This window comes from Plectropomus leopardus, chromosome 9 (assembly GCF_008729295.1).
Source record: "Plectropomus leopardus isolate mb chromosome 9, YSFRI_Pleo_2.0, whole genome shotgun sequence".
Taxonomy (NCBI): Eukaryota; Metazoa; Chordata; class Actinopteri; order Perciformes; family Serranidae; genus Plectropomus; species Plectropomus leopardus.
This window is the reverse complement of record NC_056471.1, coordinates 31,938,365-31,966,180: the sequence shown is the minus strand read 5'-3', so window position 1 is coordinate 31,966,180 and position 27,816 is coordinate 31,938,365. Positions and strand designations below refer to the sequence as shown.

Here is a 27,816-nt window from a genome sequence, read left to right as displayed (position 1 = left end):
AACAGAGTCAGAGGAGCAGACTGACTCACATCGTGAGGCCATCAAGTTAGCTCGACAGACAGCTGTTTTAACATTTGTGTTGTGACACAATTCATTCATGTGTTTAAAAAACAGTTAAGAATAGAAAGCATAAAAGCACAAAACAAACAACTTATCTACATCAGTGTCCAGGGCATCCATCAATCAGCATGGCATGACATGCCTTGTGTGATGTAAATCTCAGGTCTTTCACAGTGAATTTGTTATCTTGAGACATCAAATTTATTATGTCGTTTTCAAGGGAAGATTATCCTGTTATCTCTGGAAAATTGAAGGGGTAAAAAAGTGTGACTGTATGGCCGCTAAGGGTTTCTACACAGAGATGGAGTTTGCAGAATTGAATTTCACCTTGTAAAATAATCTGATGACATTTGGGCTTTAAGACTCTAATTTTAACATGCTTTTCATTAGCATTTTACACAACAACCGAACACAAAATCACAAGCTCTGAACAGAGAGTCTGTGTGTCATTGTGTTTCTCGCTGTGTTTTTCTATTATAGAGGAGAAAATGCGGAGAGGTCACAGAGCACAATGAGAGGCGACTGATAATACAGCCTTGAATGTTTTTGATTAAGCTGAGAAAAGTAATAACACAAAGAAGCCGTATCATTAACAGCATGCTGCAAATTCATGAGCCCGAGCACTAATGTGGACAGCCTTTATGAAAGGCGAGGAAATGTTATATTATATACTATCACATCATTTCAATGGAGGGTTTTATTGAGCTGAAGAAAGAGAGAGACAGTCTGCAATTGCTCATCAGGCTCTGATTCACTGAATGAATCAATTCTGTATTTTATTACCAACTGTCATTGTGCTTCCAGACGGGATGATGGCGAATAAATCAGAAGTGGAACTTCACATTAGAGTTTGTAGCCAGCTCCGTGACGAGATTTTAAAAAATGTTTTGATGCTCACACGCTCGGCGTGTCTTTATTCATCTCCTCTGCCAGTCACAGTTGTGTATCGGGGCCAGTTCGGCTTTGAAGTGGAGCGTTTTTAACTTTCTTTTGTGTTCGCCAAGTCTTGCTGAATGTATAAAATATGAGGAACACCTGGTGTCTTTATGAAAGACAGGGGATACAACAAGTGAATTCAAGAGAGAGATGTGATCCCATTTTGATTTTCAAATTTAAAATCCTCTTTGTCTCGCTGCTAACGAGACAGAGGATGTTTAACCCTTTAAACAGAGGAAGGGTTCTGTGGTTTATGAGGACAGGGATGGCTCAGGATGTTGGCATTATTGTAAGTGGATTTTCCATTGTAACAATATTTCGAGGTACTTCAGTGTTTGTGTTTTATGCAGTGTTGAAGGAAGTGATGAGATCTGTACCGTTCACTTTTTTATTTAATTCAAACAAGCAATGTTCTAGATTACAGGCTCGGAGGAGTGTTTGCTAATATTTCCTGCTCATTTTCATTACAAACACGTCAAATACCACATCTTTTGAAGCGATTTTGGTTTTTTTTTCTGTTAAGCTGGACGATACCTGCCACAGCAGATACATGAGTGGTCAGCATGAAGATGAAACGCTGCTGGTTACTACCTAATTCATGGAGCACAAGTGTCCCTACTGGGTGGGCAGGAAGGGCGGTGGATGGGTCCAACAAACCGTGGGTGTGACCTCCGATTGTTGCCTTTTCAGTTAAATCAAAGAGACAGTTGTTAATGGATGTTAGCAGTTTTTTTTTTATTGTGCAGTGGAAAAGCAGCTTTACTGACTACATTTTGGATTTTGCCATGGCTCAAAAACTGACATCCAAACACAAGCTTGGTCTCATTTTGCAGCATTCCCAAGTCATCCCATATTGCCACTTTGCACTTGACTTCTGCGTCTACATACTACGCTCTCGGTATCCTTCTGCATCTGCTATTGATGTTGGGGATGCTGCAAACATGAAATCAGGTCAAGCACATGGTTGGATTACACTGCACATGGTTATGTTTAGACAGCACATGCACATGGCAAATGGCGAGATGTCAATAAAAGCACATGCTGGCACTGATGGTTAGGACTGGGCAAAAGAGGCACATGGAAGACATTCAGACAGGAAGTGAACACCGGACTCCTGGATGAAACTCAGTGGTTTATTCGGTCCATCCACGCCCCCCCACCTGCCTAATCGGCACCCTTGTGCTCCTTATATCACATCGTTAATGGCAGTGTCTCAGCCTCTGAAAAGGTGCTGCAGCCCGTCTAGTTTCCTTTTCTTTTTTGCCTCGTTTGTGCCGTTGCAAATTTATTTTAACTACCTTTGATCTTCTGATAGTAACCTCTTAAGAGATACTTCTCAAAAGAGACCAGGATCATGCTGTAATTAACACAATAACCATCTTATATTGGGTGTCATTTTGGAGCTTGTCAGAAAGAGAGAAGTGTGCTTGCTGAGGATTTTAAGTATCAAAAGTACAAAAGTCAAGCACTCATTAGGCAGAATAATGGCCCCAGTGGAGCTAATTCTAACTTCATTATATACTGCCGGGTGATTAATGATGTTATATTTTATGAAAAGACTTTTAACTTTTAATGTCTCATATATGTAGAGGAGTAAAATATACAGTATTTTGTTTATGAAATATGGTGAAGAGGATGTTTAAAGTAGTATATAATACAAGCACAAGTGCCTAAAAAATGCTTGCTATTGATTCCTATTCAAACACTGATTTAAGGTGGTTTGTATTTTTCCTCGGCAACATTTGAAGGAAAATATTTCCCTTTTTTTCACTACTTTTGTCTTCAGTGATGCTTCAAGCAGCGGTGCATCCACGTGTCATAGAACGTGTTAAAATGACGTGTGTGTGAAGCCGTTTGACAGTCCGACTGCAGATAAGCATAATTTAACAGATGTGGACTGCACGAAACAGGATGGCAGGTGTTTTTCACACTTGCATAAGTAGATTTGAAATCGCATCCAAATCTGAGCCGTGCAGAGCTCCGCAGTCCTGCTCTGTATGTACGCACCGTCTTTGTTCCTGCATGACCACTCATGCTGTGAGAGGGATTGGCATGAATTGCATTTTCATATTTCACATGCTCAAAAAGCACCAAAGCCGCACAAATCCGAGCCACGGATGACGGCGTGGAGGTCGGTGCGATCTCATGTTTGAGTAATGGTGTTAGTTATCATTGAAATCAGATTTCCCCGCACGTGATCGATGAGTATACTCAGAGAGTGGCGGGAGAGGATGAGGTGACGCTGATTATGCGTAGCGGGGAGCCTTGGATCCATCGAGTAAATTCACAGAGTGAGGTTTCCCAGAGCCATCAGGAGGCTCAGAGGATTGAATCATGGTTCCTGATATTAGCGTAGAGGCAGGAGCTGACATTGGAGCTAAAAGCACAACTGGGGGCTGAGAGGGAAGCGGAGCCTCGGGTCTTAGGGATCAGTGTGTATGCATAATGCTGAGAGTACAAACCCGAGCAGGATCTCAGCCAGCTTAGCTCCACGGGTTTTTTTCATGGTAATTCCTGTTTCTGAAGGTGACAGCAGCATCACAGAGCGCCAAGCTTTTTGACTTTTCCTTAAAGGTGGTATTGTAATTTGGGATTCAATTTGAGTTTACTGCTTACCTTGACTAATTAATCTCAAATTGAACTTCATGTTATCCATCTATAAGGCAGTTTATAGATGGTTTTATTCTGAAATCCATGCAGATGAATGAGTGTTTTTTAGTGGGGTCCTAAGTCCTTGTCGATAAAATAAACAACTTGGATAATGAGAAAAAGTTGTTGACCCACTTGACGAACTCCAAAAATACTTAAAGCTCTGTGGTTTAGGATTTTCTGTCCTTTTTCGACAGACTGAAATGCAGGAGGCTTAGATTCTTAAAGAAATGCTGCACCTCTCAAATGATCATTGGTGTATCAATTATTAATTACCCCATGTTACGCTACGTTTTGTTCAGAAAACTGTTTTTCTCACATGCCTCTGCTGAATGACGTATCCAAAAATGGATAAAATTCTTCATTAAATGTTTTTAAAGGAGTCTGTGTTTAACAACAACAAAAATATATCAAAGCATCTCTTCACAAATTCTCGCACAACTCGTGCTGTATAATCCAAGTTTCATTTATCCAGTTTTATGCTCAGTTACTTCCAAAACAGACAGCCCTCTCCATCAGGGAGCTGAACTGCAAGTGAAACTTATCTGTACTCTCTTCAAAACTAAAATCTATTGATGAAACAGTAATTTTACCTCACTGAACACTGGAGTTGCTGGTCTAACACTGCCTCTGTCAGTTCATTTGTTTGTGTCTACAGGGTACAAAGTAATATTACTTCTTCACAGTCAGTCACTTTTTATTGGGAGTATCTCTACTGTTCTTTAGTTTATATATTCTTGTCAACTTTCGTTTTTACTCCAATACATCTCTTCAATAAAATGGATAGTTTTACTCCAATATGTTTTCCTGAAGCATTTAGTTACTTTCTAACAAATAAGCGAGGAAGGGGCGAGAAACAGAGATGAATTTAGGAATGAAAGTTAAGGAAAAACAGGATTCGGTTCTTTAAAACCTTTAAATTGTTGAGTTGTGTGAGAGTTTTTGATTGGATGTTTAAAAATAAATTTCCATTTTTCAATGCTTACCCCTGATACATCAATTTATTTGGATTATTTAAAATTCTTTGTTTATCAGAGTCATGCAAGAAAAAAGTTTTCCTCGCATAAAGTGTTTTACCACTGGGTGAGATATAAATATACAAATGATAATTTTTAGGGTGAAGTATTCATTTAACCTCTCACTGCATAGTTTATGACTCACAGTGGTGTTTTATATTTATCTTAAATGAACATCAAGACATCTTTGGCCTCTGTTTCAGCCTGTCGTTGACACCCTCATCAAACAGATAGGGATGTCATCATGGCGATGTTTGGATCATTGATTTTCAGATGAGAGATCCACAAATTGTGTAAAATGAGAGCCGTGTCAGGAGCTGCTATTGCGTTAATGTGAACGAGTCTTTTAGCTGCGTGGATGATGGGGAATTTTCATTGCGGAGCTGAAGGGGGAGCCGCATTAGCATCTGTAGTCATGTGGGAAATACCGCTGCTGAAAATGCAAATCTAGGATTGATGGATTCTCCAGAACATAGCTCTTGTTTGACAAATCCCCCCTTTTTTCATTCATGCATTCGGTTTCAACTTTAATGCCTTCATCTGGGAATATGCAACAACCTGTTACATGTAGAATAAAAGATAACATCACTTTTGTTTACACACATGCAGATATCAGTATGTTCAGTGCTGCTTGTATATCTCTTAAGGATGAGTTCAGTTTCAGACGTTTGATGCTTTTTTTGGTTCATTTTCATGCAGAACAGTAAGAGATGAAGGAATCTGTTGATTATCTAACCTGTTAATTGGATCTGAAATGAGGTGTTAGAAGTCACGTCTCAGGTACGCAGGAGGTGTATAAATAGGACAACTGGAAACAGAAGCGAAGACTTTCAGGTAAATGTGTGAAATAAATCAACTCAAAAGATGGATAACCAATTACTCAGTTTATCCTTTAGAGAAGAAATGTAATGTTTAAATTTCTTAAAAATTCACCCTTTTTTAAGCACTTTATTATCCAATCAATCAGTGGCTTTCTTTGTAATAGTTGTCTAATTAGTTGACAAATCCAATTATTTAATTTTTTATTTGTCACTTGTGCACTGATCCTCTCTAAGGCAATTATCAAGACCAATTATTCAGCTCCGCAAAGAGTTGAACGAATCTTCGTCACTTCTGACTCGAACGTAATTGCTTTCATGTCTCGTACCTGACAGAAGAAAGCAAACAGCAGTGGCTCCAAACAAGCCGGTTATAATTAGGCCTTGAATAATTAGTGTGAGAATGAACTAACATGATCTCAGCGATTGGAGTGATTGACGTGTGATTATAACAAGCTTCAAAAGAAAAAAAAAAGAACTTTTTAAAAGTTTAAAAATGGTCTACCAATACAGAAACACTTTCCTCTGATAACTAGGTAATTGATATTAAACAGGTCCATCATTCAGTTATAAAATATGAACATAATTAGCTTTAATTAATGAACAGTGTACTTAAAAAGATATACTTTTTTTGGCTTCAGAGCTGATTAACTTGTTTCTCTTCTCATGTTATTTATGTGGTGCAAAACAGGGGAGGCATATCAAGTAATGTTTGAAGGACCGAGGAGGGACTTTTTTTTAACCCTTAAAGGTTTTAGGGTTCAAAAATAATAATAATTCCTTGCATTAAAACAAAATCTCTTTCATTAGTGGATATTAAACCCAAGCATTTGCCCTTGAATGTACACAGACTTTACACAGCTCTTCATCATGTTCAGAAAGTCTGCATTAATACCTCAGCCTCTCACCGAGGCATTTAATGAGCAGTCTAGTAGACTATTTATAGGTTTTTCTTTTAATGTACGCACACACAGGGATCAGAAAACCAGACAGAGCTTTAAAAAAAAACCCTGCTGGAGGAATATGCCTTTAAAGTACCGTCTGATACCTTATTGATCCCTGTAGGGGGAATAAAAACAATCTTCTATTCCAGACATGATGGTCAGGGTCAGAACACGTCTGCGTTTTATAGAGCTGTGACGCAGTGAGATGTTCAGTAATCTGCTCAAGGACACTTCAGCAGCGCCAAGATCGAGGTCGAAGCCCTGAATCGATAACCTCAGCATTAAGGAGCTTATTTTGATGCACACATGCACCAACACAAGTCTTCCTGCTTCCATGTAGATCCTATTCATTTTGTTAAGGTTTGATGTTACACATAATAAAGTTTTTGACAAACTGGGCAAATTGGCTTTATGCATTTCAATAAAATAGGGAAAAGGCAATGAGCAACTAAAACACAATGACCCCCAAAATTGTGAGAAATTAGGAAAAATTACAAGAAAATTCCCTGAAAACAAAAACAAAACAAAACAAAAATAAATAAAACAGAAAAAAGTGCTTGAAAGAAACTACAGTAAACCATAGTAATTCTTTAAAACAAGAAGAAAATAAAGAAAAAATTTAACCGTTATGCGATTTCATTGCTTTCTTAACCCAATATATCTTAAACCATTTTTCGTGTTTATTTATTGCTCTTTTACTAATTTCAATTTAAAGTTTGTTGTAATTTTTTAAGTTTATCATTGACTTCTTCACATGTACTTGAAAGAAATTAAGCAAATTTGCTCAGGTTTCAGGGGACTTAACATTTTTTTAATTTCAGATGGTCACTTTTCTTGACAAGTGTACTATAAAAAGAATATTTCCTGCATTTTATCCTCCCCCTGACTCTGTGGTGGGTAGAGTGCAGAGGGTTAGCCTGCCGCAGCGTCACCTCCATGACTCATTACTGCAGTGACTCCGGAGTAATTGCTTATGAAGTCCTGCGATTGCTCTCTGTGATCTCTGGCACGCGACCAAACGTGCCACCCCGAGCTGTCGTGGGCTGTTAGAGCTCGCTCCAGTGCAGATTCAGTATCTGAGGAGCCAGAAGACGCCATCAGACCTACTTTCTATACAAAGCAAATCATGTAATGAGCTAATGATGATCACGATGAAAGTGACGGCTGAAATGATATTATGGTGAAACCTCAGCAAACATAGAAAGGTTGTATATTTTTTGCTGGATGTATTGAGGTGTTTAACCCTTAGGGCCCGCTTTAATATTACACGCACTCGAATCGCTCAGCACACAAAATGCACTTTTCAAAATCACGCTATAAAAATATTATAAATTAATATTATTTTCTATTTTCTCAGTTCTAAATATGAATTTCAAATATTCATTAATTTTCAGAATTTTAACCATTTAAATTCCACATTTTTGTCATAATGCCACTAACTTTTTAGATAAAAAAAAAATTAAGAAAAAAAATGAATTATTTTCGAATTATTTTCAATATATTACATTCAAAGTTTTGTTTTTTTTTTTTTGTTTTTTTTTTTTAAATATTATTACCACAGCCTGTAATATGTCAGGTGGAAATATTAAAAAATGACAAATTCTAATGCAAAAGCCTAGAATGGCACCCAGAAATAAGATAATGCATGTTTTTATTTTTTGATGGCTGTGGGATCAAAAATTTGTTTTAATCGCGCTTTTTTTTTTGCACTTAACAAAATGAATGTAGAAATGTATGCCATATGCATGAACACAGCCATATCTTTCCAAAAAATGAAGAATGAAAAGCATGTAAAATGTGCCAACAGTCCCTAAGAGTTAGATGAAATCTGTCTTTTACAAATGTTAATATAAATGGTCAGAAATCCACACAGATCCAAAATCTTTCCTTGCTAATCAGGAGTTATTGGGTGCAGCTGCGGCGTTCTCCTCAGCTGCTGCAATCAGCTGTGCTGGGAGCCTTTTTTGGGAGGTTGGCTTTTTCCTGCTCAGTTGGTTGTGTGTCTTCAGATAGTGAACACCTTCGGTTGGCTTTCTTTCTTTTTGTTTTGTTTTGAGTGGAAATTTGAGTTGAGTGTGTGTTGGAAGTGTCATTTTGTTTCCCCTTTATTCAGTGACTCCAAATTTACTCTCAATTTGGGACCAATTATTTCATTTTCTCTCATTTTAGATGACATCAGTGGGTTGATGTGTGGAGTTTTATTCCCACGCCACCTTTAAGAAACCAAAGAGGCTGATTTTGCTTCACCCTCTTGTTCATGTGCAGTGTTTTGACAGTTTCCCAAACTGCGTCCCATGCCCTTCAGTTTTTGTTTTCGGGGGAAACATAACACAAAGCTCACTGGGATTTGTATCTTCATTGATCAGACGTTGTTCTCTGATTCATTGGTTGTTTTGAGTTGAGCTCTCTGATCATAAACACGTCTTTTATTTTCCAATCTATTGATTTAGTGACTCATTTTCATGATTGATGGTGTCATTAATCTTGTCGAATATGCTTCGTCTGCACATTAGATGGAATAAGAAGAACGAGTAAAAGTGTGTTGTGTTGACCTGCACACTGTGTGTTTGTGTGTGGATGGATGGTTCGCCTCGTCCTTGATGCATACCTCAGAGGTGATAAATGTGTCCTGTCCCTGCTCACTCAGCGCCAAGGCCAGAATCCCTGCGAGCTGTCCTCCAATGATAATGGTTGCAAACGGGTGATAAAGCACAGAAATGATGTTCCTCCAGCCTCCATTTCCCATGTACCCCTAGAGATTTACTGAGGTGTGATGTGAAGGTTGAGACATCTCCTTAGTGTCCTCTTTAAATTTTACTTCCAGGGAATGAAAAGTCATTCTGCATCTCTGTCCGCTTCTCCAAATACGTCAACCGCTGACATGATTCCTGTTTCTATTGACTCTGCTGCTGAGATTCTCATTCAGTTTTCTACACGTTCACTGGACTGTCGGTGCCTTTATTTCAGTTTAAAATCTTTTTATTGAGCCAAAGAGCATTAACACATACTTAAATCATACACATCCACAGATAAGGTATAGAAACATTTGAAAGTTGTATTTTGGGATTGGAAAAATATCAAATATAAGCATTTTTTAATAGCATTTTTTTAAATTAATTTAATTAAAAGAAAATGGCGGAAAGCACGGAAACAGTGTCAACAACTGATGGAAAAAGAAAATTCATAATTTTCATTTATTTTTCATAGTTGCACATTTCAGTGTATGGATCTATTAGCTGTAGCAAGCTAGCAAACTTTTAACTATAAAGCATGCCAGGCCAGAGTATACTAACACTGATAATGTTGTTTATAACATGAGTAGCCGACTTGATGTCACAAATGCATAAACATGGCGGGCAAAGTCAATAATAAGAAATGTTTTTATAAATTAATGTAATTCATATAAATTTTTGATCACATGTAAAGTGTAATTTGGTATTAATGTTAAGTGCTGTCAATGTAGAGTGACCTAGATTAGATACACAAATATTGAAAAAAGAAAAATATTTAAATAAACTGGAAACAGCTATCAATGCCTTGTTTGAACGTTTTTAGCATTAAAACGCAGCCCGTCTTCTTTGTATCTTCCATGTTGTTCCCACTTTACGACTTTACAGCACGTGAACACGGAAGAATGACTTTCCAGCTCGGAAACTACGACCTTCAGACATCACAATAATGCAGCATTATGTTATTTTTCATTCAAGCCACTTGGATCACCACACCAGCAGCAGCTCAGTTTTCTGCTCAGGACATTTTTTAAAAGACACGGAGACAAGTCAAATCACTGACGGCCCCCTCTTAACAGCATCAACGCACAAGGAACAGAAGGCGAATGGGCTCACGGACACTTTAGAGGAGATTGAACTTGGCACAATTCATCTATTAAAATAATCTCTCCCCTGGTCAGCCTGTCACTCTTGGCGATACAGAAGCAATTTTCAGTCCTGAACAGGGCTCTTTTTCCTTGTCTCCTACCCAAAATGTTGTTTGAGCTCTCAAAGGACAACTGTGTTCCAAAAAACCAAACCAGTCTCCCTGATTGAGTCAATAGTTGTCAAGCAGCGGCACAGACAGCTCAGTGTGAAAAGTGACTCAGTGCTGCTTTCACAAAAGATTTTTTTTTCTTATCTTTTCAAGGTCTGACACAGAGAAAACTTGGTGTAGGAGTTGAAACACAGCTGCGGATCTTTTAAAGCATCACGACGCAACCGTGACATCAACGTGACCTTTGAGAAGTTGGCGAGATGTGGATGTGAACGTGTTTTTGTCACTTTATAAACACCCACACTGATAACCTGATGGGTTTTTTCCACCTCAGCAACATCTTTTCATGAAGTCAAGGCAAATTCAAAAGCAATAAACTGCACATGACGGAGGTTCTCAAATTTGATTGTGTGATTATTCAGATTACTCAGGAAGATTAACGACTCATAGCATCCTTGTTACTCTGAAGTCAATGTAAAAGCTTTTCTAGTCGTCCTTGGCCAAGTCACCGGCACTCAGTGGGCGAATAAATCATCTTTATTTAACTGTGAAAAAAAACTAGCATGAGCATGTGTTCGGCCACATCCTGTAGTGCCTCCTCTGGTGCTTATGCCAAAAAAAGGCCACAATTTTGGGTCAATGAATGAGTGTGATAGTGGGCCACAGAAGCACACTGGCCCAAAAAAGACCCTCTGATGCATAAAGAAGAGGGATGTAGATGTTAAAGCCCCATGTGTCCGAAAATTGTTTGATTAGGCCAAAAGCCCGTCTCTCTGACAGCAAATTATCCCAAAAACAAATGCCCACTGCTCTTAAAGTCCTGTTTTTCCGAAAATACACTTCCCCTGCGCCATCTGAGCCAACAATCCCAGATGTGTTTCCAGACACCTTCAGTGTTTAAACTACTGAACCCGGCTGTTTTTCACCGACCGCTGCCTCTATTTTCATTGACTTATGCAACTAAACATGTGTTTTAAGCACTTTTCCCAACAATTAGTGGTTTTGTGCCTAAACTAGGGCTGCAAATTGTAAGCACTTTTTGTAGTCAGTTAATTGGTAACATTAACAACCAATTATTTGAACAAAAAAAACAAAAAACATTGCTTATTTTAAACAAAATGTGTTTTATCCTCAGTCAAAGCTCACAACAACATATTGCCAATAAAGCCTATTGATTTAAATTAGCAGGTTTGATTAAATTCTCAACCAATTCATTAATCGTCGATTAATTGTTATTATCCCTTGCCTAAAATTAACTGCACGTTCATTAAACAGCATGCATTGTTGACAAATTCAACACATCCGTGGTTTGCAATGCAAACAGTTTTTTTGTTTTGGTTTTTTTTCTGGTGTTTGGGTCAAGTGTGTATTTTCAGAGAAATCGGACATTAAAGCTATGGGCGTTTGATTGGGGGATAATGGACTGTCAAGGAAATTGACTTTTGGGACTTTTAGACTTTTGGTCACCAAAGAAACGGCCACCACATTTTGCAGAAAGTATCACAACTAGAAGGTTTGAAAGGTTGAATTCATTTACATTAATCAGCTCTGAGGAACTGATGCTGTATCCATCAGTGCTGCTGAACGCAGCCGCCTGCTGCTGTTGCTGAAAACAGTGCTGAGAACATTGAGAATTAACCAGACAGTAAATATGCCATAAAACTAATAGAAACAGCAAAAGAGGTTCAGAAGCAGATCTTTTTTGTCTCCACATACGGAGGACGCTGAGAGACAGAGGAACGATAGTCTGCTCTCTCTGAGCCCACTCTCTTTGTTTTCTGCCTTACGGTGAGGCTCCCTTGGTGGTCTCTCCACCTTCATCCCGGCTCGTGGGCAAAAGACTGATGATGATGGTCTGGACGGTTGGTGCGGGCCCTGGGGACTGAAGCAGGGGCCTGCCAGTCGGCAGCCGTGGGACCGGTGACAGATGGGAGAGCAGGAACACAGAGTCCTTGAGCAGGTCCCGCTGTTTCCTCTCTCCTGCTCTTACTTTTTTTTCTGCAGTATCTCCCGTCTTCCCTGCAGTCCTCACAACACCTTTTTCTTTCATCTTTCTCTGTCGCTTTTTCTCTCAATCTGTTTCTCTTTTTGTTGCCCTCCAGTTTTATCTTTCTTTGTATGTCAATATAGCTTTGTGTCTTTTCTCTCTTTCTCTCAACTTTTCCCTGAAACAAAACAAAATTTCGCTGTCTTTACTTCGTTCCTCACTAGGAGGGTTTCCATTAACCCTCAAATTGTGTAAAATTGAAATCGTGAATATAAAATAGACCTAATGGTGAGATATCGATTTAAAAGTCACATTTATTACACAAAGTTTTACACATAAAGTGGTATTTCAGGCTATTCAGAAAAGCCATGTTTTCCAAAAGTGCAATGAAGACACATTTTTGGCTTTTCTCGGTCACATGATATTATGGTTATGTTCCTGTCAGTAGGAACTGGCTCCCTCATGATGCAGCAGGAGCTACAAGAGGCGTTATCGCATCGCATAACTCTTTAAAAGTTGAGCCGATCATCCGGAAGTTTTGAATCCAAAATTCCTCTGTGACATCGTGGACTATCAGCTCCCAGAAATCCCTCAGACGTGGCCGCTCCCACATAAGAGGGGCTCACCTTCCTATTGTTATCACATAACACACCTACGTCGTCTTTGATTGGGAATAATGGCAGTTAGTGCGGTGGCAACAATAGAAAAAAACCCGCTGATGTTTTGAACATCCATCGTCATGCGTGTTGGAATTTTACTGCAAGAGGAGAAGTCGCAGAACATCTCTCAGTGGAAACGCAGTCGTCTCACAATTGTGTTTTATTACCATTTCCAAAATACAGCTTAATTTTTTCACAAATCTGTAATGAAAACCTGCCTACTGTCCTTTTTTTTGCCATTATTACTTTTTTTCCTTTCCTAAAATCCTTTTCTTGTAATTTTTGCACTCTTTCATTCATCTTTGTTACAGATTTTCCACTTTTGGTCTTTTACTCTCTTTTTTCTTATTTAAGCTAAGTCATTCTCCATCGATCGCTCTAATTTGCTGTCTCGTAGTGGAAATAATCTCACTCTTTCTCATTCTAGTTGACCTTATTCCTCTGTCCTTGTTTCTCTGCATCTTCAATTTCAGCCCTCTCTCTCTGTCTTTCTCACACTTCGTCCTTCATGGTGTGCCTTTGGGCTCCACAGGGGACACTTCTCATGTGGTCTCACCCGTCCGTCAGCTCGAGAAAAAAAAGAAAAAAAAACCCACACAGAGCCCAAATGCACCTGGAGGACACACGCTCAGTTTATACTCGGCTCTGACTGTTCACAGCGGCCGTGCACGCGAACTGTGACACACACATCGCACATGCACAGATGCATAGTGGGAATCAAAAGCTGTACATTTTGTTCTCGGTTTTTAACACCCAGCAGAGCTTCATCCGCACACACACGGCATCGCAGATACTTCCAGACGCTCCGAATCTAAAGCCAGCCTTTTATGTAACTCGGCCCGGTCTAATGCAACACGGAGACCCGACCATCCATTACTACCAAACTTCTCTCTGATACTGATCTCTCTGTACGACAAAGCAGCTTTATTTCTATCGCACATTTCATACAACAGGGCAATTTAAAGTGCTTTACAGAGCAGAAAAATATAAAACAAAACAACAGCAAATGTGCAGACGAGAGTGAAAAGATAAAAAGACTATTTACAAAAAGATTTAAAAATCAAGTTTAAAATAAGTTTGCAGTCATTACTGGGTGGAGGAAGCAGTGCGAACAAGGAGCGTCTTTAGCTTTGACTGAAAAGTGGCCTTTTTCTGTTTCCAAAATTAGCCCTCAGGCCTCAGCTGACATTCAAAGGCCCTTTTTAAGCTGTAATGTTACTACAGTTAACTAGCTCTTCATACTCAGGGCACTGATGTCACTTAACAGGTTAGGTTTGGTTTCTGTAGTAAGGAATGACTTGAAACGGGTTGTTAGCAGCATGCTTCTGAGGATGGAAACGAATAGATGCAATGAAATTATGCACAGACATTCATAATCCACTGAGGATGAACCCTGCTGACTTTTCATCTAGCACCACCATGAAGCTGATGTTTTTTTTTAGTGAGATGCCTCCACAGCTATTAAATGGATTTCCAGATATTTATGATACCCAGCAGATTAATCACGACTTTGTAGATCCTCTGACTTTTACATCTGGATTTCCACCGCTTGCATCTGCGTTGCAGTACGGCTCAGCTGCAGTTTTGCTCCGTGCTCCCTCATCCGTCAACTCCCACCGGTTGTGGTTTGAGTGCGTCACGGCGCATCACTGCCGGATCAGCTGGAGTGAGCTCTTATTGTTCTCTTTGTCTCTCACTCACTTTTTTCTACTTTTAGCAAATTTTCAGGTCAGTCTCTTGTCACCTTATGCTAATTTCTTTTAATTTGTAGGACATGTTTTGCCACGTTGCTCATTGCCTTTTTTCCCTATGTTTACAAAAAAACAATTTATTCAGATTAATTTTTTTTAGATTTAGCAGCTTGTTAAAAGTGTGGTTTGTGTGGTTGGTTCTTGGACTTTTAAGTCTTGTAAAATGTCCAGAAAAGGTCTCTTTGGCCTTAAACATCACAGATCATATCAGGAGGTATACTAGATGTGAACTTGTTGGCTTTAGATTAATCATAAAAGGAGTTTAAGGACTCCAGTTAAATCCTTTATTTGCCTTTTACTACCAATTTAAGCAATCAGCTAGTTGTCTTCAGCTCTCACGGTGGTGAAGGATGAGTTATTCATTGTACTTTCAAATTAAGTACTGTCGACCATGTTTACGTGTTTTTCTAACCATAGCCGAGGCTCTCTGCTCTTCCTCTGGAGCTTTTTCGCTTTGCTTACCGCTCCCAGACGCCACAGCTGGCAGCGTTTGATGACACCAGGGCTTATGGGAACGACAACTGTCTCGGGCTCCTACACAGCAACTTTGTCACAATCAGACGAGCTAATTAGCCCCGAGCATCCAGATTAGTCATGTGGAGGAGGCTTGGGAGAGGCACGGCAACATGTGAAATACTAGAGATAAAGTGGAATCAGTTGCAAAGAAGTGGAAATCATCAGCAGTAGCCCCGAGATAAGAGGTGTGTCTGTCTGATATTACAGCCGATTATACTGAAAAATACTTTTTAATAAGAGCATAATTGTAACACAGCAGGGTTAATCAGATTGCCACATTGAGTTTCAACATTATATCTTTGTTCTAACCTATAACACAAATTGTCATTCTGGTATCAGTGGCAGTTTTAATGAAAAGTTGAAAATAGATGATGCCTTATACCTTGTTTCAGTGTAGACTTTATGAGATATATCCTCTTACTCCCTTGTCTCTGTTTCTCATGTGGTGCTATTTTTAATTTCAATCTGCAGACTCTGAAGTTTAACAAGTTTTAATTTCAAAAGTTTCTCTGTTCAGCTTGGCCAAAAAGGAATTTATTATGCCAGACGTGATGAGGGATTTTCTCCATCAGAGTCTTCTCAGCCTCTGCTGAGATTGCTATGCATACAAGATTTGGGAAACCTCCTCAAGCTACGACCAACAAAGTCAGAGAGAAAGTTTACTGTAGAGCATCAGTTTGGTTCGTCCTCAGGGTGATTTAAGCACAGAGAAACAGACATGTCCTTATGAGTGTTACTGCAGGAAAGTGGCTCTACAAGGTTCTGCTTTTAGACAAAATCAGAAAGCATCTTTCTACCACTTTGAGTGTTTGGCGAGGAGACTGGTCAGGGATGATATTTAGAGAAAAATGAGGAAACTTGCAAGTAACCATACAGTTTTTTAGGAATTACTTTTTGACAAAAAATATATCAAATCAATATCCAATAAATAGCTTTTTTGATAGCTTTTGATTATATTTCACTGTCTTTATTATTGGATGCAGCATCATGCTGTCACAGAAATTTATTGAAATAACCACAACTTCTGATTTTTCTGTCACTTTCAATCAAGTCTCATGACGAAGGTCAAGAAAGAACTCTAATGCTCACCATATGTGGTGACCTTATGCATACAATAGTTGAGATTTAGGTGTGTTTGAAGAAACATTACACATGCACCTTTGATTTTCTTCACACCTAGTCAGAGGGCGCCTTTTATTTGGACTGGATAAACTCATAACTCCAGACATGTGGCCCCTTTATGTGTATCACTCCACTGTCTTTTTACACTGATGTGAAAAAGCCTTGAGATAATGAGCAGAAAGCATGCATTACATGCCAACATGTCATGTCTTCTGCACACTGAGGAGTTAAAACATGAAACATCAACATGTCTGTTTATTAATTAGCAGTCACCAGGCTCCGTATGACTAAGGACCGGGGCTTGTCCTGGTCCGTCAACACAGCAAGTTCGAACTGCAGCCAAGAACCTCAAGGTCATCGCTGTCTCATCAATTTCACAGCTGAAGCAGATGGCTGTGTCTTTGAGTTGTTCCTCCGGAGAGCCTGCGAGGCTCAGCATAGCAGCCGAGCACAGATCAGGGCGCTAATAGTGACAGGAAGTGAGCTGGACTCGGAAAAAAAAAGAGCCAGGCGTATTTCAGATTCACCCGGTGTAAACCAGGAGGTCCAGTTCTCATTAAAATCAATTTCCATCCCCGCGAGTGGGAAGTGAGCGAAAAGTTGTGGGTTCAGGGTTCGTCGGGCCACTGTTAGAGCACTGGCATGTTTCCAGCCACTGAGCTGGAAAGAACCGCGAATGCCTCTGGAGTGAGAACACACAGCCGGAGCGCTGTGTAAAGGTAATGTTCAAAAGCACCACGGGAGCAGCTGAACAAGCAGGATGACACTCAAGATTAATTTGTGCAACTTCCTAATCTGAACTACGGTCTCTCAACGTGTTAGGATTTGGAGGATAATACCAGTCTTTGTTTAAGGGTTTTACTTAAGCAGCTAAACTGACAAAGTGTAACATAAAAATGTTCTGGTAACGGTACTGCCAGGTCATACTTGGAGCAAAATGTAAGCCCAGCAAGCAGGGAACGTTCCCACAACATTGGCTAACATCACCCACAAGTTGTGATAATGTTTTAAAGAAAAATATTTTAATCAATGTTCAAAGGTTTCAATGTTTTAAGGATGTTTATTATTTCAAATAGCGTCCCAATAACTTTAAATGCTAAATAAGATGCAACGTTTTAACTGTAAGATTGTGAGGATGTTTTGGTGATGTTGAGAGGTGACAGATCATAGTTGTTTGACTGCAAAGAAGTTCAGAAAAAGTGGCCTAACTCTGGAGGTACCTCCAGTGGAGAGAGGCAAGAAATCCATCTTTTCATTTTGCACGTTTTGCAAACTTTTGCTTTATGAGAAGAAAATGAACAAAGCAAACATGGTGTGCAAAGGCCTTTACTTTCCACATCCCAACATACGGGACATATTTGTTCCTGGATTTGCACCTGACATACAGGGCAGTTCCTGGGGAGCTGGGCAAGGGCAAAAAACACCAGCCGTGTAGTGACCCATGAAGCATGTCATTCGATGCCCGTGGCACACACCAGATGCTCGACACAGTCTGAAGAAGTTAAGATACACTGTGATGTCAGCGCCTGAGACAGCTTTGCCAGAGCCTGTGGGCGTTTTAATAAACCATGTCTTCATCAAGAGGAGGACTTAATCAAAATTACTTTTTTGCATCTTTCTCGGCTCTCTTTAAGCATCACTGGAAAAACCCGATGACATTAACATGAACTGGCGCTCCGATCTAGAGCAAGAAAGTAATCTGCATTAGAAGCGATCCAGTAGGGACACCAAAGTCAAACACCAAAGCTGTATTAAAGATAATAATGTGTATATTTTGCTTGATGTCTTGTTTAGCATATATAACGAAAGGCGATGGGATCAGTCGCGGTGTCTGTTTATTGTGGTCCTTTGAACAGCACTCAAAGCCTTTTTGTTCCCAGATGTTGACCCACAGTCTGAGTGAACCCTCTGCATGAGGGTGTGCGTTCCTGTTGGAGATAGCAAAGGCCAAAGCAATCAAAAGAATTGCTAATAATTTATGGCAGTGTCTCTTATCTCGGGCTCTTGTCGTGGCGCTCACCTCTTGTTCCATCCATTGTCACACTTGACACAAAGACACTTTTGTCTTTGGTTAGTTCGAGGGCAGATAGTGTTGCTCTTTCGCCGGCCTGACAGGGGATTGAAACACAAAGCAATGTCTATTGAATTATCCAAATCTTAGATGTGGCCGTGTGCACACCAAATGCTTAGCAACGGCCGATAACTGAGATCTGTTGTGTGCAATTACTGTCAATTGCAGGTGTCACTCATTAAAACAAATGTCAAGCAGAAATCTTTTATTTCTCACTCGTCTCTCTCTCTCTCTGTCACCACTGACAACAGGGGCCACCAAAGACATGGGCAAGATGCTTGGTGGGGAGGAGGAGAAGGACCCCGATGCCGCGAAAAAGGAGGAAGAAAGACAAGAAGCACTGAGGCAACAGGAGGAGGAGAGGAAGGCCAAATATGCAAAAATGGAGGCAGAGAGAGAAAACATCCGACAGGGCATCAGAGATAAGGTAAAATGAAATTAATACTTCTATGCAGCTAACAAAGTTTACAAATTAACAAAGGTACAGTTTCTTTCTGACACTGCCAATCACACATGCATGCCCACTTCAATCAGTGATTGCCCTTTTTTCTCTTGTAAAGTCTTGTCTGATAAATTCATGCTCACTATTTAATTCATCTGTTATAAAATGTTGATTGATCAAATATTCCTCTTGACATTACTAATATTTCATTGAATATTTGACTTGAACTCTCTTTGAGCGCTTTCAGTCTGAAACTTTTCCATGTGAAGCTCTTCCTTGTAAAGCTATCTTTGGACTGCAGAGCTGATGCCCAGTGATTCTTTAGTTTAGTTTTGGAGGGAGACCGAGCGATATGACAGCATATCTTCGGAAAGTGTTTGATTATAGCGAGTGGAGAGGGGCTGACTAAGCGTGACTGTCCTCCCTTCAAGTGTAGTGGGCCTTTGTTACTGTGGAACAAGTCTGAGAGCGAGAGAGAGACCGACTGAGACAGATTGCAAGAGAACAAAACAGAGCGGCATCGAAAAGAAAGCAGAGAACAAACAAGGCAGTAGAAGGATATACGAAGGAGAGATCCATCAAACATCAGACCAGCGCTTTTTTCTGTCATAAAGTCAGGAGGAAACATTGATGATTTCATTCCTCAAGTCTTAAGAAAAGTAATAAAGTAAAGTAATTGAAATAATGTTTTTACAGACATCGTTCTAAAGGTGGATAAATGACAATCTTTTCCATGTTAGAGTTGGATTATCAAATAATAAGTCAATAATTTACAGACAGGAACATGTTTAGAGTAGATATTTTATGCTATAACTGTCTTGCAGTATAATGCTACATTTGGTGGGTTTCTATTGCAGATTTGTGCAAAACTTAAGCAATATTTTCGAAATTTGGATAAATTACAACTATGAATTGACTGCTTTTCCAGTGAGTGATATTGTGCGACAATTTTGGATCATATTTCTTCTGGAACACGTTGGGTTGTGTTTAGAAGAAGATTATTGGTGCAATAATGCTGAGTTGTGGAAGACCTTTAAATGCTCACTGGGCTTTTTTGGGACGAGTTCTTAAAGAGACAGACCTACCATGGAAAAAAGTGTGTGTTTCAGCACAGACAATATGAGAAAAATAAAGTGTTTTGAACATTAAAGAATGTAAATATGTTCTAGTAGAGACCCAAAATACAAGTATGAACATGAAAATGACGTCCTCTTTGACTGTCTTATACATTAAAGTTAAAACTGAGAGGCATGGATGGTTGTAGTATAAATATATCCAACAGAAACAGATAAAAGCATTTCTGTCATGGGAATTAGTTTAACTGGTACAGTCCAAGTATCAGATATAATCTCTGCTCTGTCTTTTACTGATTTTATTTGCTGCAGCTTCCTGCTGATCCAGTGTTTTTCTGGATTGAATCAAATGTTGTAGCAAGACCTGCTTTGGCATTTATTGCTGACATATTATTCTCGAGGAAAAAAAATATTTGCGCTATAAGACCAGGATCACAAAACAGCGACTTACGAGCTGACAGGGGATGAAAACTTTCTGTAGAAGTTGCCAAGGGGGTCTCTTTGGAGGATGGATATTTCAAATTCAGAGTAGTTTCGAAATATTGAAGCAGAAATAAAGCTGCCGTCAAAGCACCAGCTGCTGTTATTTGTCAGCATGCTTTTGGCCTTAAAAGTCTACCATAACAAACATCCATCTCTTTATTGTGTATTCTTTTACGACTGATTTTCGAGTCTTTAGCCCATCACTCACACATCAAAGAACATTTCCTATTTTCCCTGGAGGCATTTCTTAGAAATATCTCCATAAAAGGAAGCTTTGTCTTGACAAAAGATTTTTGTTGATGCGGATTCAGACTCAAACAAATTTGAATAATAGCAAATAAAAGGTTGAAAAGTGTTTGCATTTTGCATTTTTGCTTCACTACCTCAACAACCTGAGTGCTCCACTCTAAAACCACACAGATGCTTGCACTCCCCCCTCTGCACAACCTCACAGCAGAAATGGACACCAGTACTCTCACTTTAAGATATTTATTGTGCCCGAATCACATTAACGTGTGCCTGGGAGCGCAGCAAAGAGGTCATAGAGATGTCCAGTTCATTTTCTGCATCTCCGCCTTGAGATCAGTCATCACTCACCCTATTGACCTGCAACCTTTGTCCTACCAGTCCAACTGTATTGATTTGACATAAAGTAGAACGACACGTGCACAAAATGTTCAGATCCACAACCATTACAAAACAAAAGCTAAAAGGTACTTTCAAATGTTCTTCAAAGCAAGATTTTCTATCCTAATTAGGATAAAAAATCCCAATTAAAATGACACAGCTTAGATTAAATCCAACTATTAATTTTAAGCCTCACAAATGGTTAAATTAGCATACATAATGGCACTTTTGGCATTATCCATTGTACAGAGGGTAAAATATTCGCACATATAAGATAATTATTGTGCATCTAGCAATGCTTACTCTTGAATTTAGAAGTAATATCATCTTCTCCATCTGTTTATGTTAATAAAAGATTTGTGTTTGATTAGGGATGCTTTATTTAAACGGATATGAACGGATATGACCTAAGTTTATTTTTGGATAGCATTTGGCAAAACTGTCTCACCACAAGTTCCATTTAGTGGCTCTCTTCCCAGACCTTTTCATTTTATCAGATGATCGTCATTAGCAGATGGAGTATGGCTGGTTGTTTGTTGGTACTGATGCTTAAATTTTTATGTATATACTCAGCAAAAAATAAATAAAAATTCATTTTTACCGCATCTCATGGTCTTCAACATCGTATGGTATTTGCAGCCCAATCACTGGAATAAAATGTTGCCGTTGCACATTTGTGCAAAACCACATAGGCTATATGTTCAATTTTTACATTTCATACATACCTTAGAAACGTTCCTGAAGTGGCGTAGTATCTGAGCTGACGCTGTGAGCTGTAATGGTGGATGGTGTGACGCCTGCCAAGCTCCAGACCACCGATTGTGACCAATAAAGTACAGAAGTGGTGGTTTTTTTGTGTTTTCCAGCTGTGATCGTGTGCTAAAAATCAGGGTTTTTATGCCAAATTATGAGTTTTTCCTGATCATAATCATGTGGATTTGTGCAGACACCTTCCTAGAGATGTTGAAACATACAGAAATGTGAAGTTTCAACATATTCATATAATAATATGTAGGAAAACATTTTTAGGGAAGTTTGTAGAGTGTATGTAGCGTATCATCATACACAAGTAAAAACAAGCTAAACTTTATTGGGTGAATATATGGTGCCAGCAGAGTAACATCATTAATGAAGCTGTTGTTGTTCTTCCTAATCTTTTAAATTGCAATTTTGTGCTCTTTCTCCTCTAAACACGATCTTGATTTAATTGAAGTCTGTAGGGGCTCAGGGTTTTGCAAGACAATCGTTAGCATTGTCCATTACACTGACTGTGCGCCTCTGCCTGTAATTGGTACATAAAATATCCTAGAAGGTCAAATTAGACCGAGCTGCAGTTAAAACTCCCATGTGCACTCCCAAACACACAAACACAAGCACAAAACCTAAATTCCTTTTCAGCTCCAACTCTGCTTCTAATTGCAGAAATCGATTGTAGCTGCTGTTCATGCAGGACTCAGAGAGCTGCAGTACACCGGGCTCAAACTTAATGAGGAAGCAGCCTGAAGCTAATTTCATGCAAATGAAGAAATATGAATTACTTTGCGAGAGCACCAATGATTTTCGACCAATTTACCTCAAATGCATGAAATGATCATGTCACGCCTCAAACATTTCTATTTTTAGAGTAAAACTTCCCACATTTTGAAGTCAGTCACTAGGGTTCCTTCTTACTGTTGAAGTAAAGGAGAAGTTGTTACCATCTTTATTCACATGTTTTGTCATAGTGCCTTTTGCCTTCAATTTACAAAGTTTCTCACTGAGTTGAGAGTCTTGTTTGGCAGTGTAGCTTGCAGGGTTAGTTAGGTTTAGGGGCGTGTACAGAGGAACACCTCACACAGGTTAATATCGAGCCTAAATAATACTACTAATCTGATTAGAATAGATTTACAAACCCAAACAGATTCAATATAATTCACATAAACACCTCAATCAGTTTAAACAGGCCCAAACCAGTTCAAATTTTATTTGGTTGCAGAGGGGTAGCTTAAACCTTTTAATAAACTGATCAAAAGAAAATGTGTATCATGTGAACAATGAAGGTGATTAACTCTGGCCACGTTCTGACTGCGCGTGCTCTAAGCAGAAGTGTACTACAGCGGGAGTTTGTTTTTATCCATTATTATTGGATAAGGAGCAGGAGAGAGCCCTGTGATGCTTTCAGAAGTTATCCGTTATTTATTTATCACTACGAGAAAATGCACTTGTGGCGTGAGAGTGTGTGGAAAGTCCGTCAAGTTTTTCTAGATTCATCATTTTTACACAGCTGCTCCATTTAGGACATCTCCTGTTAACACTGGACATGCCCGCTGCCATCCAGCTGTCCGCCAGCACAAAATAATGCGCACCGGTTCTGTCCAACAGCTTTATCATGTGACGCATTCGTGCACATTGCATGTGGACGCAGAAGCTAGCTATTGGCGTCACACTCGCACGGCGAAAGCACTGACAGAGCTATTTAATGAGTTTGGAATGGGAACAGGTTGCACTTTTATATCACAAGATATATGAAAAGTATGTTCCATATCTGTAAAAAAAAAATGTGCCAGCTTTAGGGAAACATCAGAACCTTTACTGAGGATTGATGTACCTTGTACATTTTCATTTATTAATTGATGTTTTTGTATGTAATCATGTGACCTGTATCTGATGTTGCTGATTGTGTGATGAATTTGCTGGTCTTTCTTTGAGTTAACCTGAGTGTGTGCACACTCACTTCATTGATTGCACTTGTGTCAATTATCCAGTGCTGCTCTGATTGGCTGAAACCTGACATGAGCCTTGATATACCTATGAGGCACCACTTGTTTTTACATGCCCTGATCAAGACTGCATGTTGAAACTCGTAGGCATCAAGCCAATTTATTAAAGGCTTTTTTTCTTTTGTAAAACCCTGGAATTTTTTGGTTTTGGCTTATTGACATACATAATAACAACAACCAACAAACAAACCTTTCCCTCCTTTTTTGGTCCTTTTTGAATCCAAAAGGCACCTGTTTTCGAAACCTACACATCAAGCCTCCTCGGCCAAACCTTTTTGTAAATATCAGAAAAGTACCTAAAACCAATCACCCCAAGAGAAATAACATTGTTGCCTGTTCTTTTTCTCCTTCTTGTGCAGTACGGCATCAAGAAGAAGGAGGAGAAGGAAGCCGAGGCAGCAGCTGCTATGGAGCAGGCCTCCGAGGGCAGCCTCACCCGTCCGAAGAAGGCGGTCCCCACCGGCTGTGGCGACGAGGAGGAAGAGGAGAGCATCGTGGATACGGTCATGAAATTCATCCCGACCCCGCTCATGGATATGTTCAATAAAAAGTAACAGTGTTTTGGGGTGAAAATTGATTAACTTCATCTAACCAAGACTACTGCCGTTCCACCCCGCCCCGCCCAAACCTGCAGTCACACTTTTCTCCACATTCCCACCCCTTCAACCCAGCTTTTAAGTGTCCTGGAATTGAGCGATGTGCCACAACTTTGCCCTTGATTTAAAATAATTGATCTCTGATGGTGATGCATACATTTTAATCTTGCGTACATCCATATTTTACGAGTATGCAACACCTACACAGATCTTTACTCCAAGGCAAGTTTTGTGACATGCTTTCGAAATGTCCGGCACTTACAATAAGATCAGATATCACCCACCATCCACCCTTTTTTGTTTGTAAATAGCCTCGGGTTATAAAAAAAGAGAACTATATATGAGTGAAATATGACATATAACAAGATGACTAAGAGTATAAGCCATATTTTTAACTTTTAAGAAATTATCCAAATCATATCAAAATTTGATTGAATTTTCCTGTTTTGTTCTTGCTAATATTTGATACATACAGTGTATATAAATACTTGCATTTTTATTAGTTCTCCGTTGTGAGGATTCACCCCCGTTCACTCTGTCGTTCATGTTCTCATCGGTTTATTGTGAATGTGTAATGTGAGCACTGGTACAGTCGAAACAACACCTGTAAAACCAGAAAGTGAAGGAATTCTTTGGAGATTTTTTTTGTTTTGTTTAGTTTATTTTTTTAAAAGCATGCAGTAAACTTTTGTGAAGTGACGTACGCACATTTCATTTGTTATGATGAAGCGAAATACATTGATATTTGAGGCAATAACTTGTTTTCCATTTTTTTATTTGACCGACATCTCGTCCACCATGTGCATTAGGCGATAATTGACTTTGTGTCTGAAATGTTCTTCCATGGGGAAAACTATAAATACATGAAGTTTGTCTCAAAGCAGTTAGAGGAAATTCTTACTATAAATTCACTTGCTCTACATGTTTGTGGTTTGAACACTCAGTTTTTATGTCCTGTGGCAGGTGTCGCTCGCTCTGCTTCTGCTGTAGGACGTGTAAATCTTAGACCAGGCTAGTTATATTTTGTTGACATTTCCACCATTTTTTTTAGTTTAGAAAAAAAAATCACGAACACAACTATGTTGTGAACACACTCTACGTGAACAGACAGTGACAATAGTGCAATATATTGTTCGAAAATGAAGTTGTCCTGTGTCCGTTGGTTAAACTGATGGGAGTGAAGTCCCAAATCAGCAATAACAGACAATCTTCATTGTTGTGTGTTTAAACTTAATATGTTAGTCGACATTAAAGGCACAGATGTGTCTGCATAGTGACAGTGAAGCCTTTGTAGGTCAGAACATATTTCATTAAAAAAGAGAAAAGGGGGGACGGTGGGATGATCTGTTTCGTGTCGTAAAAACTGTTCAGTCACATGTTACAGAATGATGAGCACAAGCACAATTTGTGTCCAAAATTACAAAACTAAAAGACAAATCTGCAGGTTTCCAAAGGCAGAAATTAGCTAAACATGAAGAAAAAGGGACTTTTTTAGGCCCTTTTTATACGTATATGGATATTTTTGAAAACAGATTTTTTTTTCCCCCTATTCCTGTGCACATGACCCATGTTTCACCAGGAACGGGAGGTGTGTTTTCAAGCGCTCTTAGCTTTTCTTAGTCAAATAAACTCACAAAATGTCAAGACTGGAAAAATTACCCATTTCTGTATTAAACAGAAAAATGTAACCGTACACCTTCTAAAATCAAACCATTCTGTTTGAATGGGCGATTGGCCAAAACGTACAGCGATGCCAACTCTTTTACAATAAAGGTAGCTCGCACTAGCTCTAAAAGTCACCTGAAAACGTCATGCACCAATTTACATATCGTTGACATCACTGTGCTTTCATTTGGGACAATGAAAGCATTTTATAACTTTGCTGAATTGGATTTAATGGAACAATCCACAAAAAAAACTTTTTCTCACGCTTCAAATCCAGAGTTCAAGAGCATCAATATATCCGTCAATATAACTAACTTGATTTCTCTTCGGGATTCCCTGATAAGTCTGAATAAGTTGCTAAAAAACTCGCTTTTTGGAAGTAAAGTTGAAAAATATTTGTTTTCAAAAGTATATGTGTGGAGATGGTCTAAAAAGCCCCGAATGAAAGCTCCATGACTGTAGAAAAGAAAATGTTTACCTGCTCTGTCGAGTCAGTCCGTCCTGCTGGTAAATGTAATGGCACAGATTCAGAGAGGTTCATATGACGATATAATGACATTTTTCTCCATATGCCTTGTTTTTTTATTTCTCCGTTATTCCACGGTGTCTTGTTAAAACATTCCAGATATTTCAGACATTCCACCAGACTTGAGCTGGTAACTCACAAACTTAGATCTTTACAGCGGGCCTCGGCCGATGCCTTCGTTAGCCTACAAGTACATCACAGTGAAACTTAAATTTGATGTTGTTATAATCTAAAAATAGTCTCTAGAATGAATCAAATATAAAGATTCAAGACTTGACCAAGTAAAAGTTACTTTAGCTGCCATGTATAGAAAAAAAATCCCACATGACGTTTAAGGGAAAGCTTAAATGTGCTATTAGCAGATATAAATCTTGTGATACAATTTTGTTAGAAAATGTTTTTGTGATTCACATGAGCACAGTAGCTGTAGGCGTGATTAGGGTTTACTGAACTAGCTTTTTCGCCACGTTGCCACTGTTTTTATTAAGCTAGCTACACATGAAATATGGATAATTCTGAACTTGTGACTTTCTGTGGCATAGACGAGGGAAAATTAGCTTTTATCAGTGCTTTGTGAGCTCTGTAATCATGTTGAATATATTAAAAAAACATGCAGAGGGTACCTGTAGAGCACATATAATGAACTTCCTGTGATTTTATTGTACTTGTAAACTGCCTTTAGCAGCCGTTCAGTGTGTTAGCGGATAGTTAGCAACTGATCGTTGTTTGCAGTTAGCATCCACAACACGCCAATCCATTCACAAAGTAGTTACCCAATCAAACCAAAGAGTAGTGCTTGTAGTAGTAGGCTTAGTCAAGAGTTTTCATTGTTTTTATTTACAGCATCTTATTTATTTTGAAATTCTCAGGTACTTTAGCGTTACATTTAAATAGAAGTTTAAACCATTGCAAGCCTTCTATTAGCATAACTAGCCTTCTCTGCTAAAAATTGAAAAAATCTATTGCTAGGGGCCTAGCAAGCATTTTTTTTTTGTTTTGGAATGACATATTGTTTGTTTGGCCCAAGAATATTTCAGAAAGCTACAATTACTGCCCAGTCAACCCAAGTACTTTCCCAGCGACAAAACCTTAGTAAACATCAGTGGCATGTGCAGTTCTTCAGGCTACC

The 27,816-nt window shown here is 39.0% G+C and overlaps 1 protein-coding gene across 3 annotated transcripts in view; it reads left to right on the top strand.

The window, feature by feature from the left end:
- Positions 1-26,996, top strand: part of LOC121948358 (complexin-1-like) — a 62,146-nt gene extending 35,150 nt beyond the window's left edge. For all 3 annotated transcript variants that reach the window (XM_042493743.1, XM_042493746.1, XM_042493744.1), the window contains exons 3-4: positions 18,768-18,943; positions 24,260-26,996. In XM_042493743.1, coding sequence (XP_042349677.1) covers positions 18,768-18,943; positions 24,260-24,454 — 371 coding nt within the window. In that variant the 3' untranslated portion in view covers positions 24,455-26,996. The remainder of the gene's footprint in view (positions 1-18,767; positions 18,944-24,259) is intronic.
- The last annotated feature ends 820 nt before the right edge of the window (positions 26,997-27,816 follow it).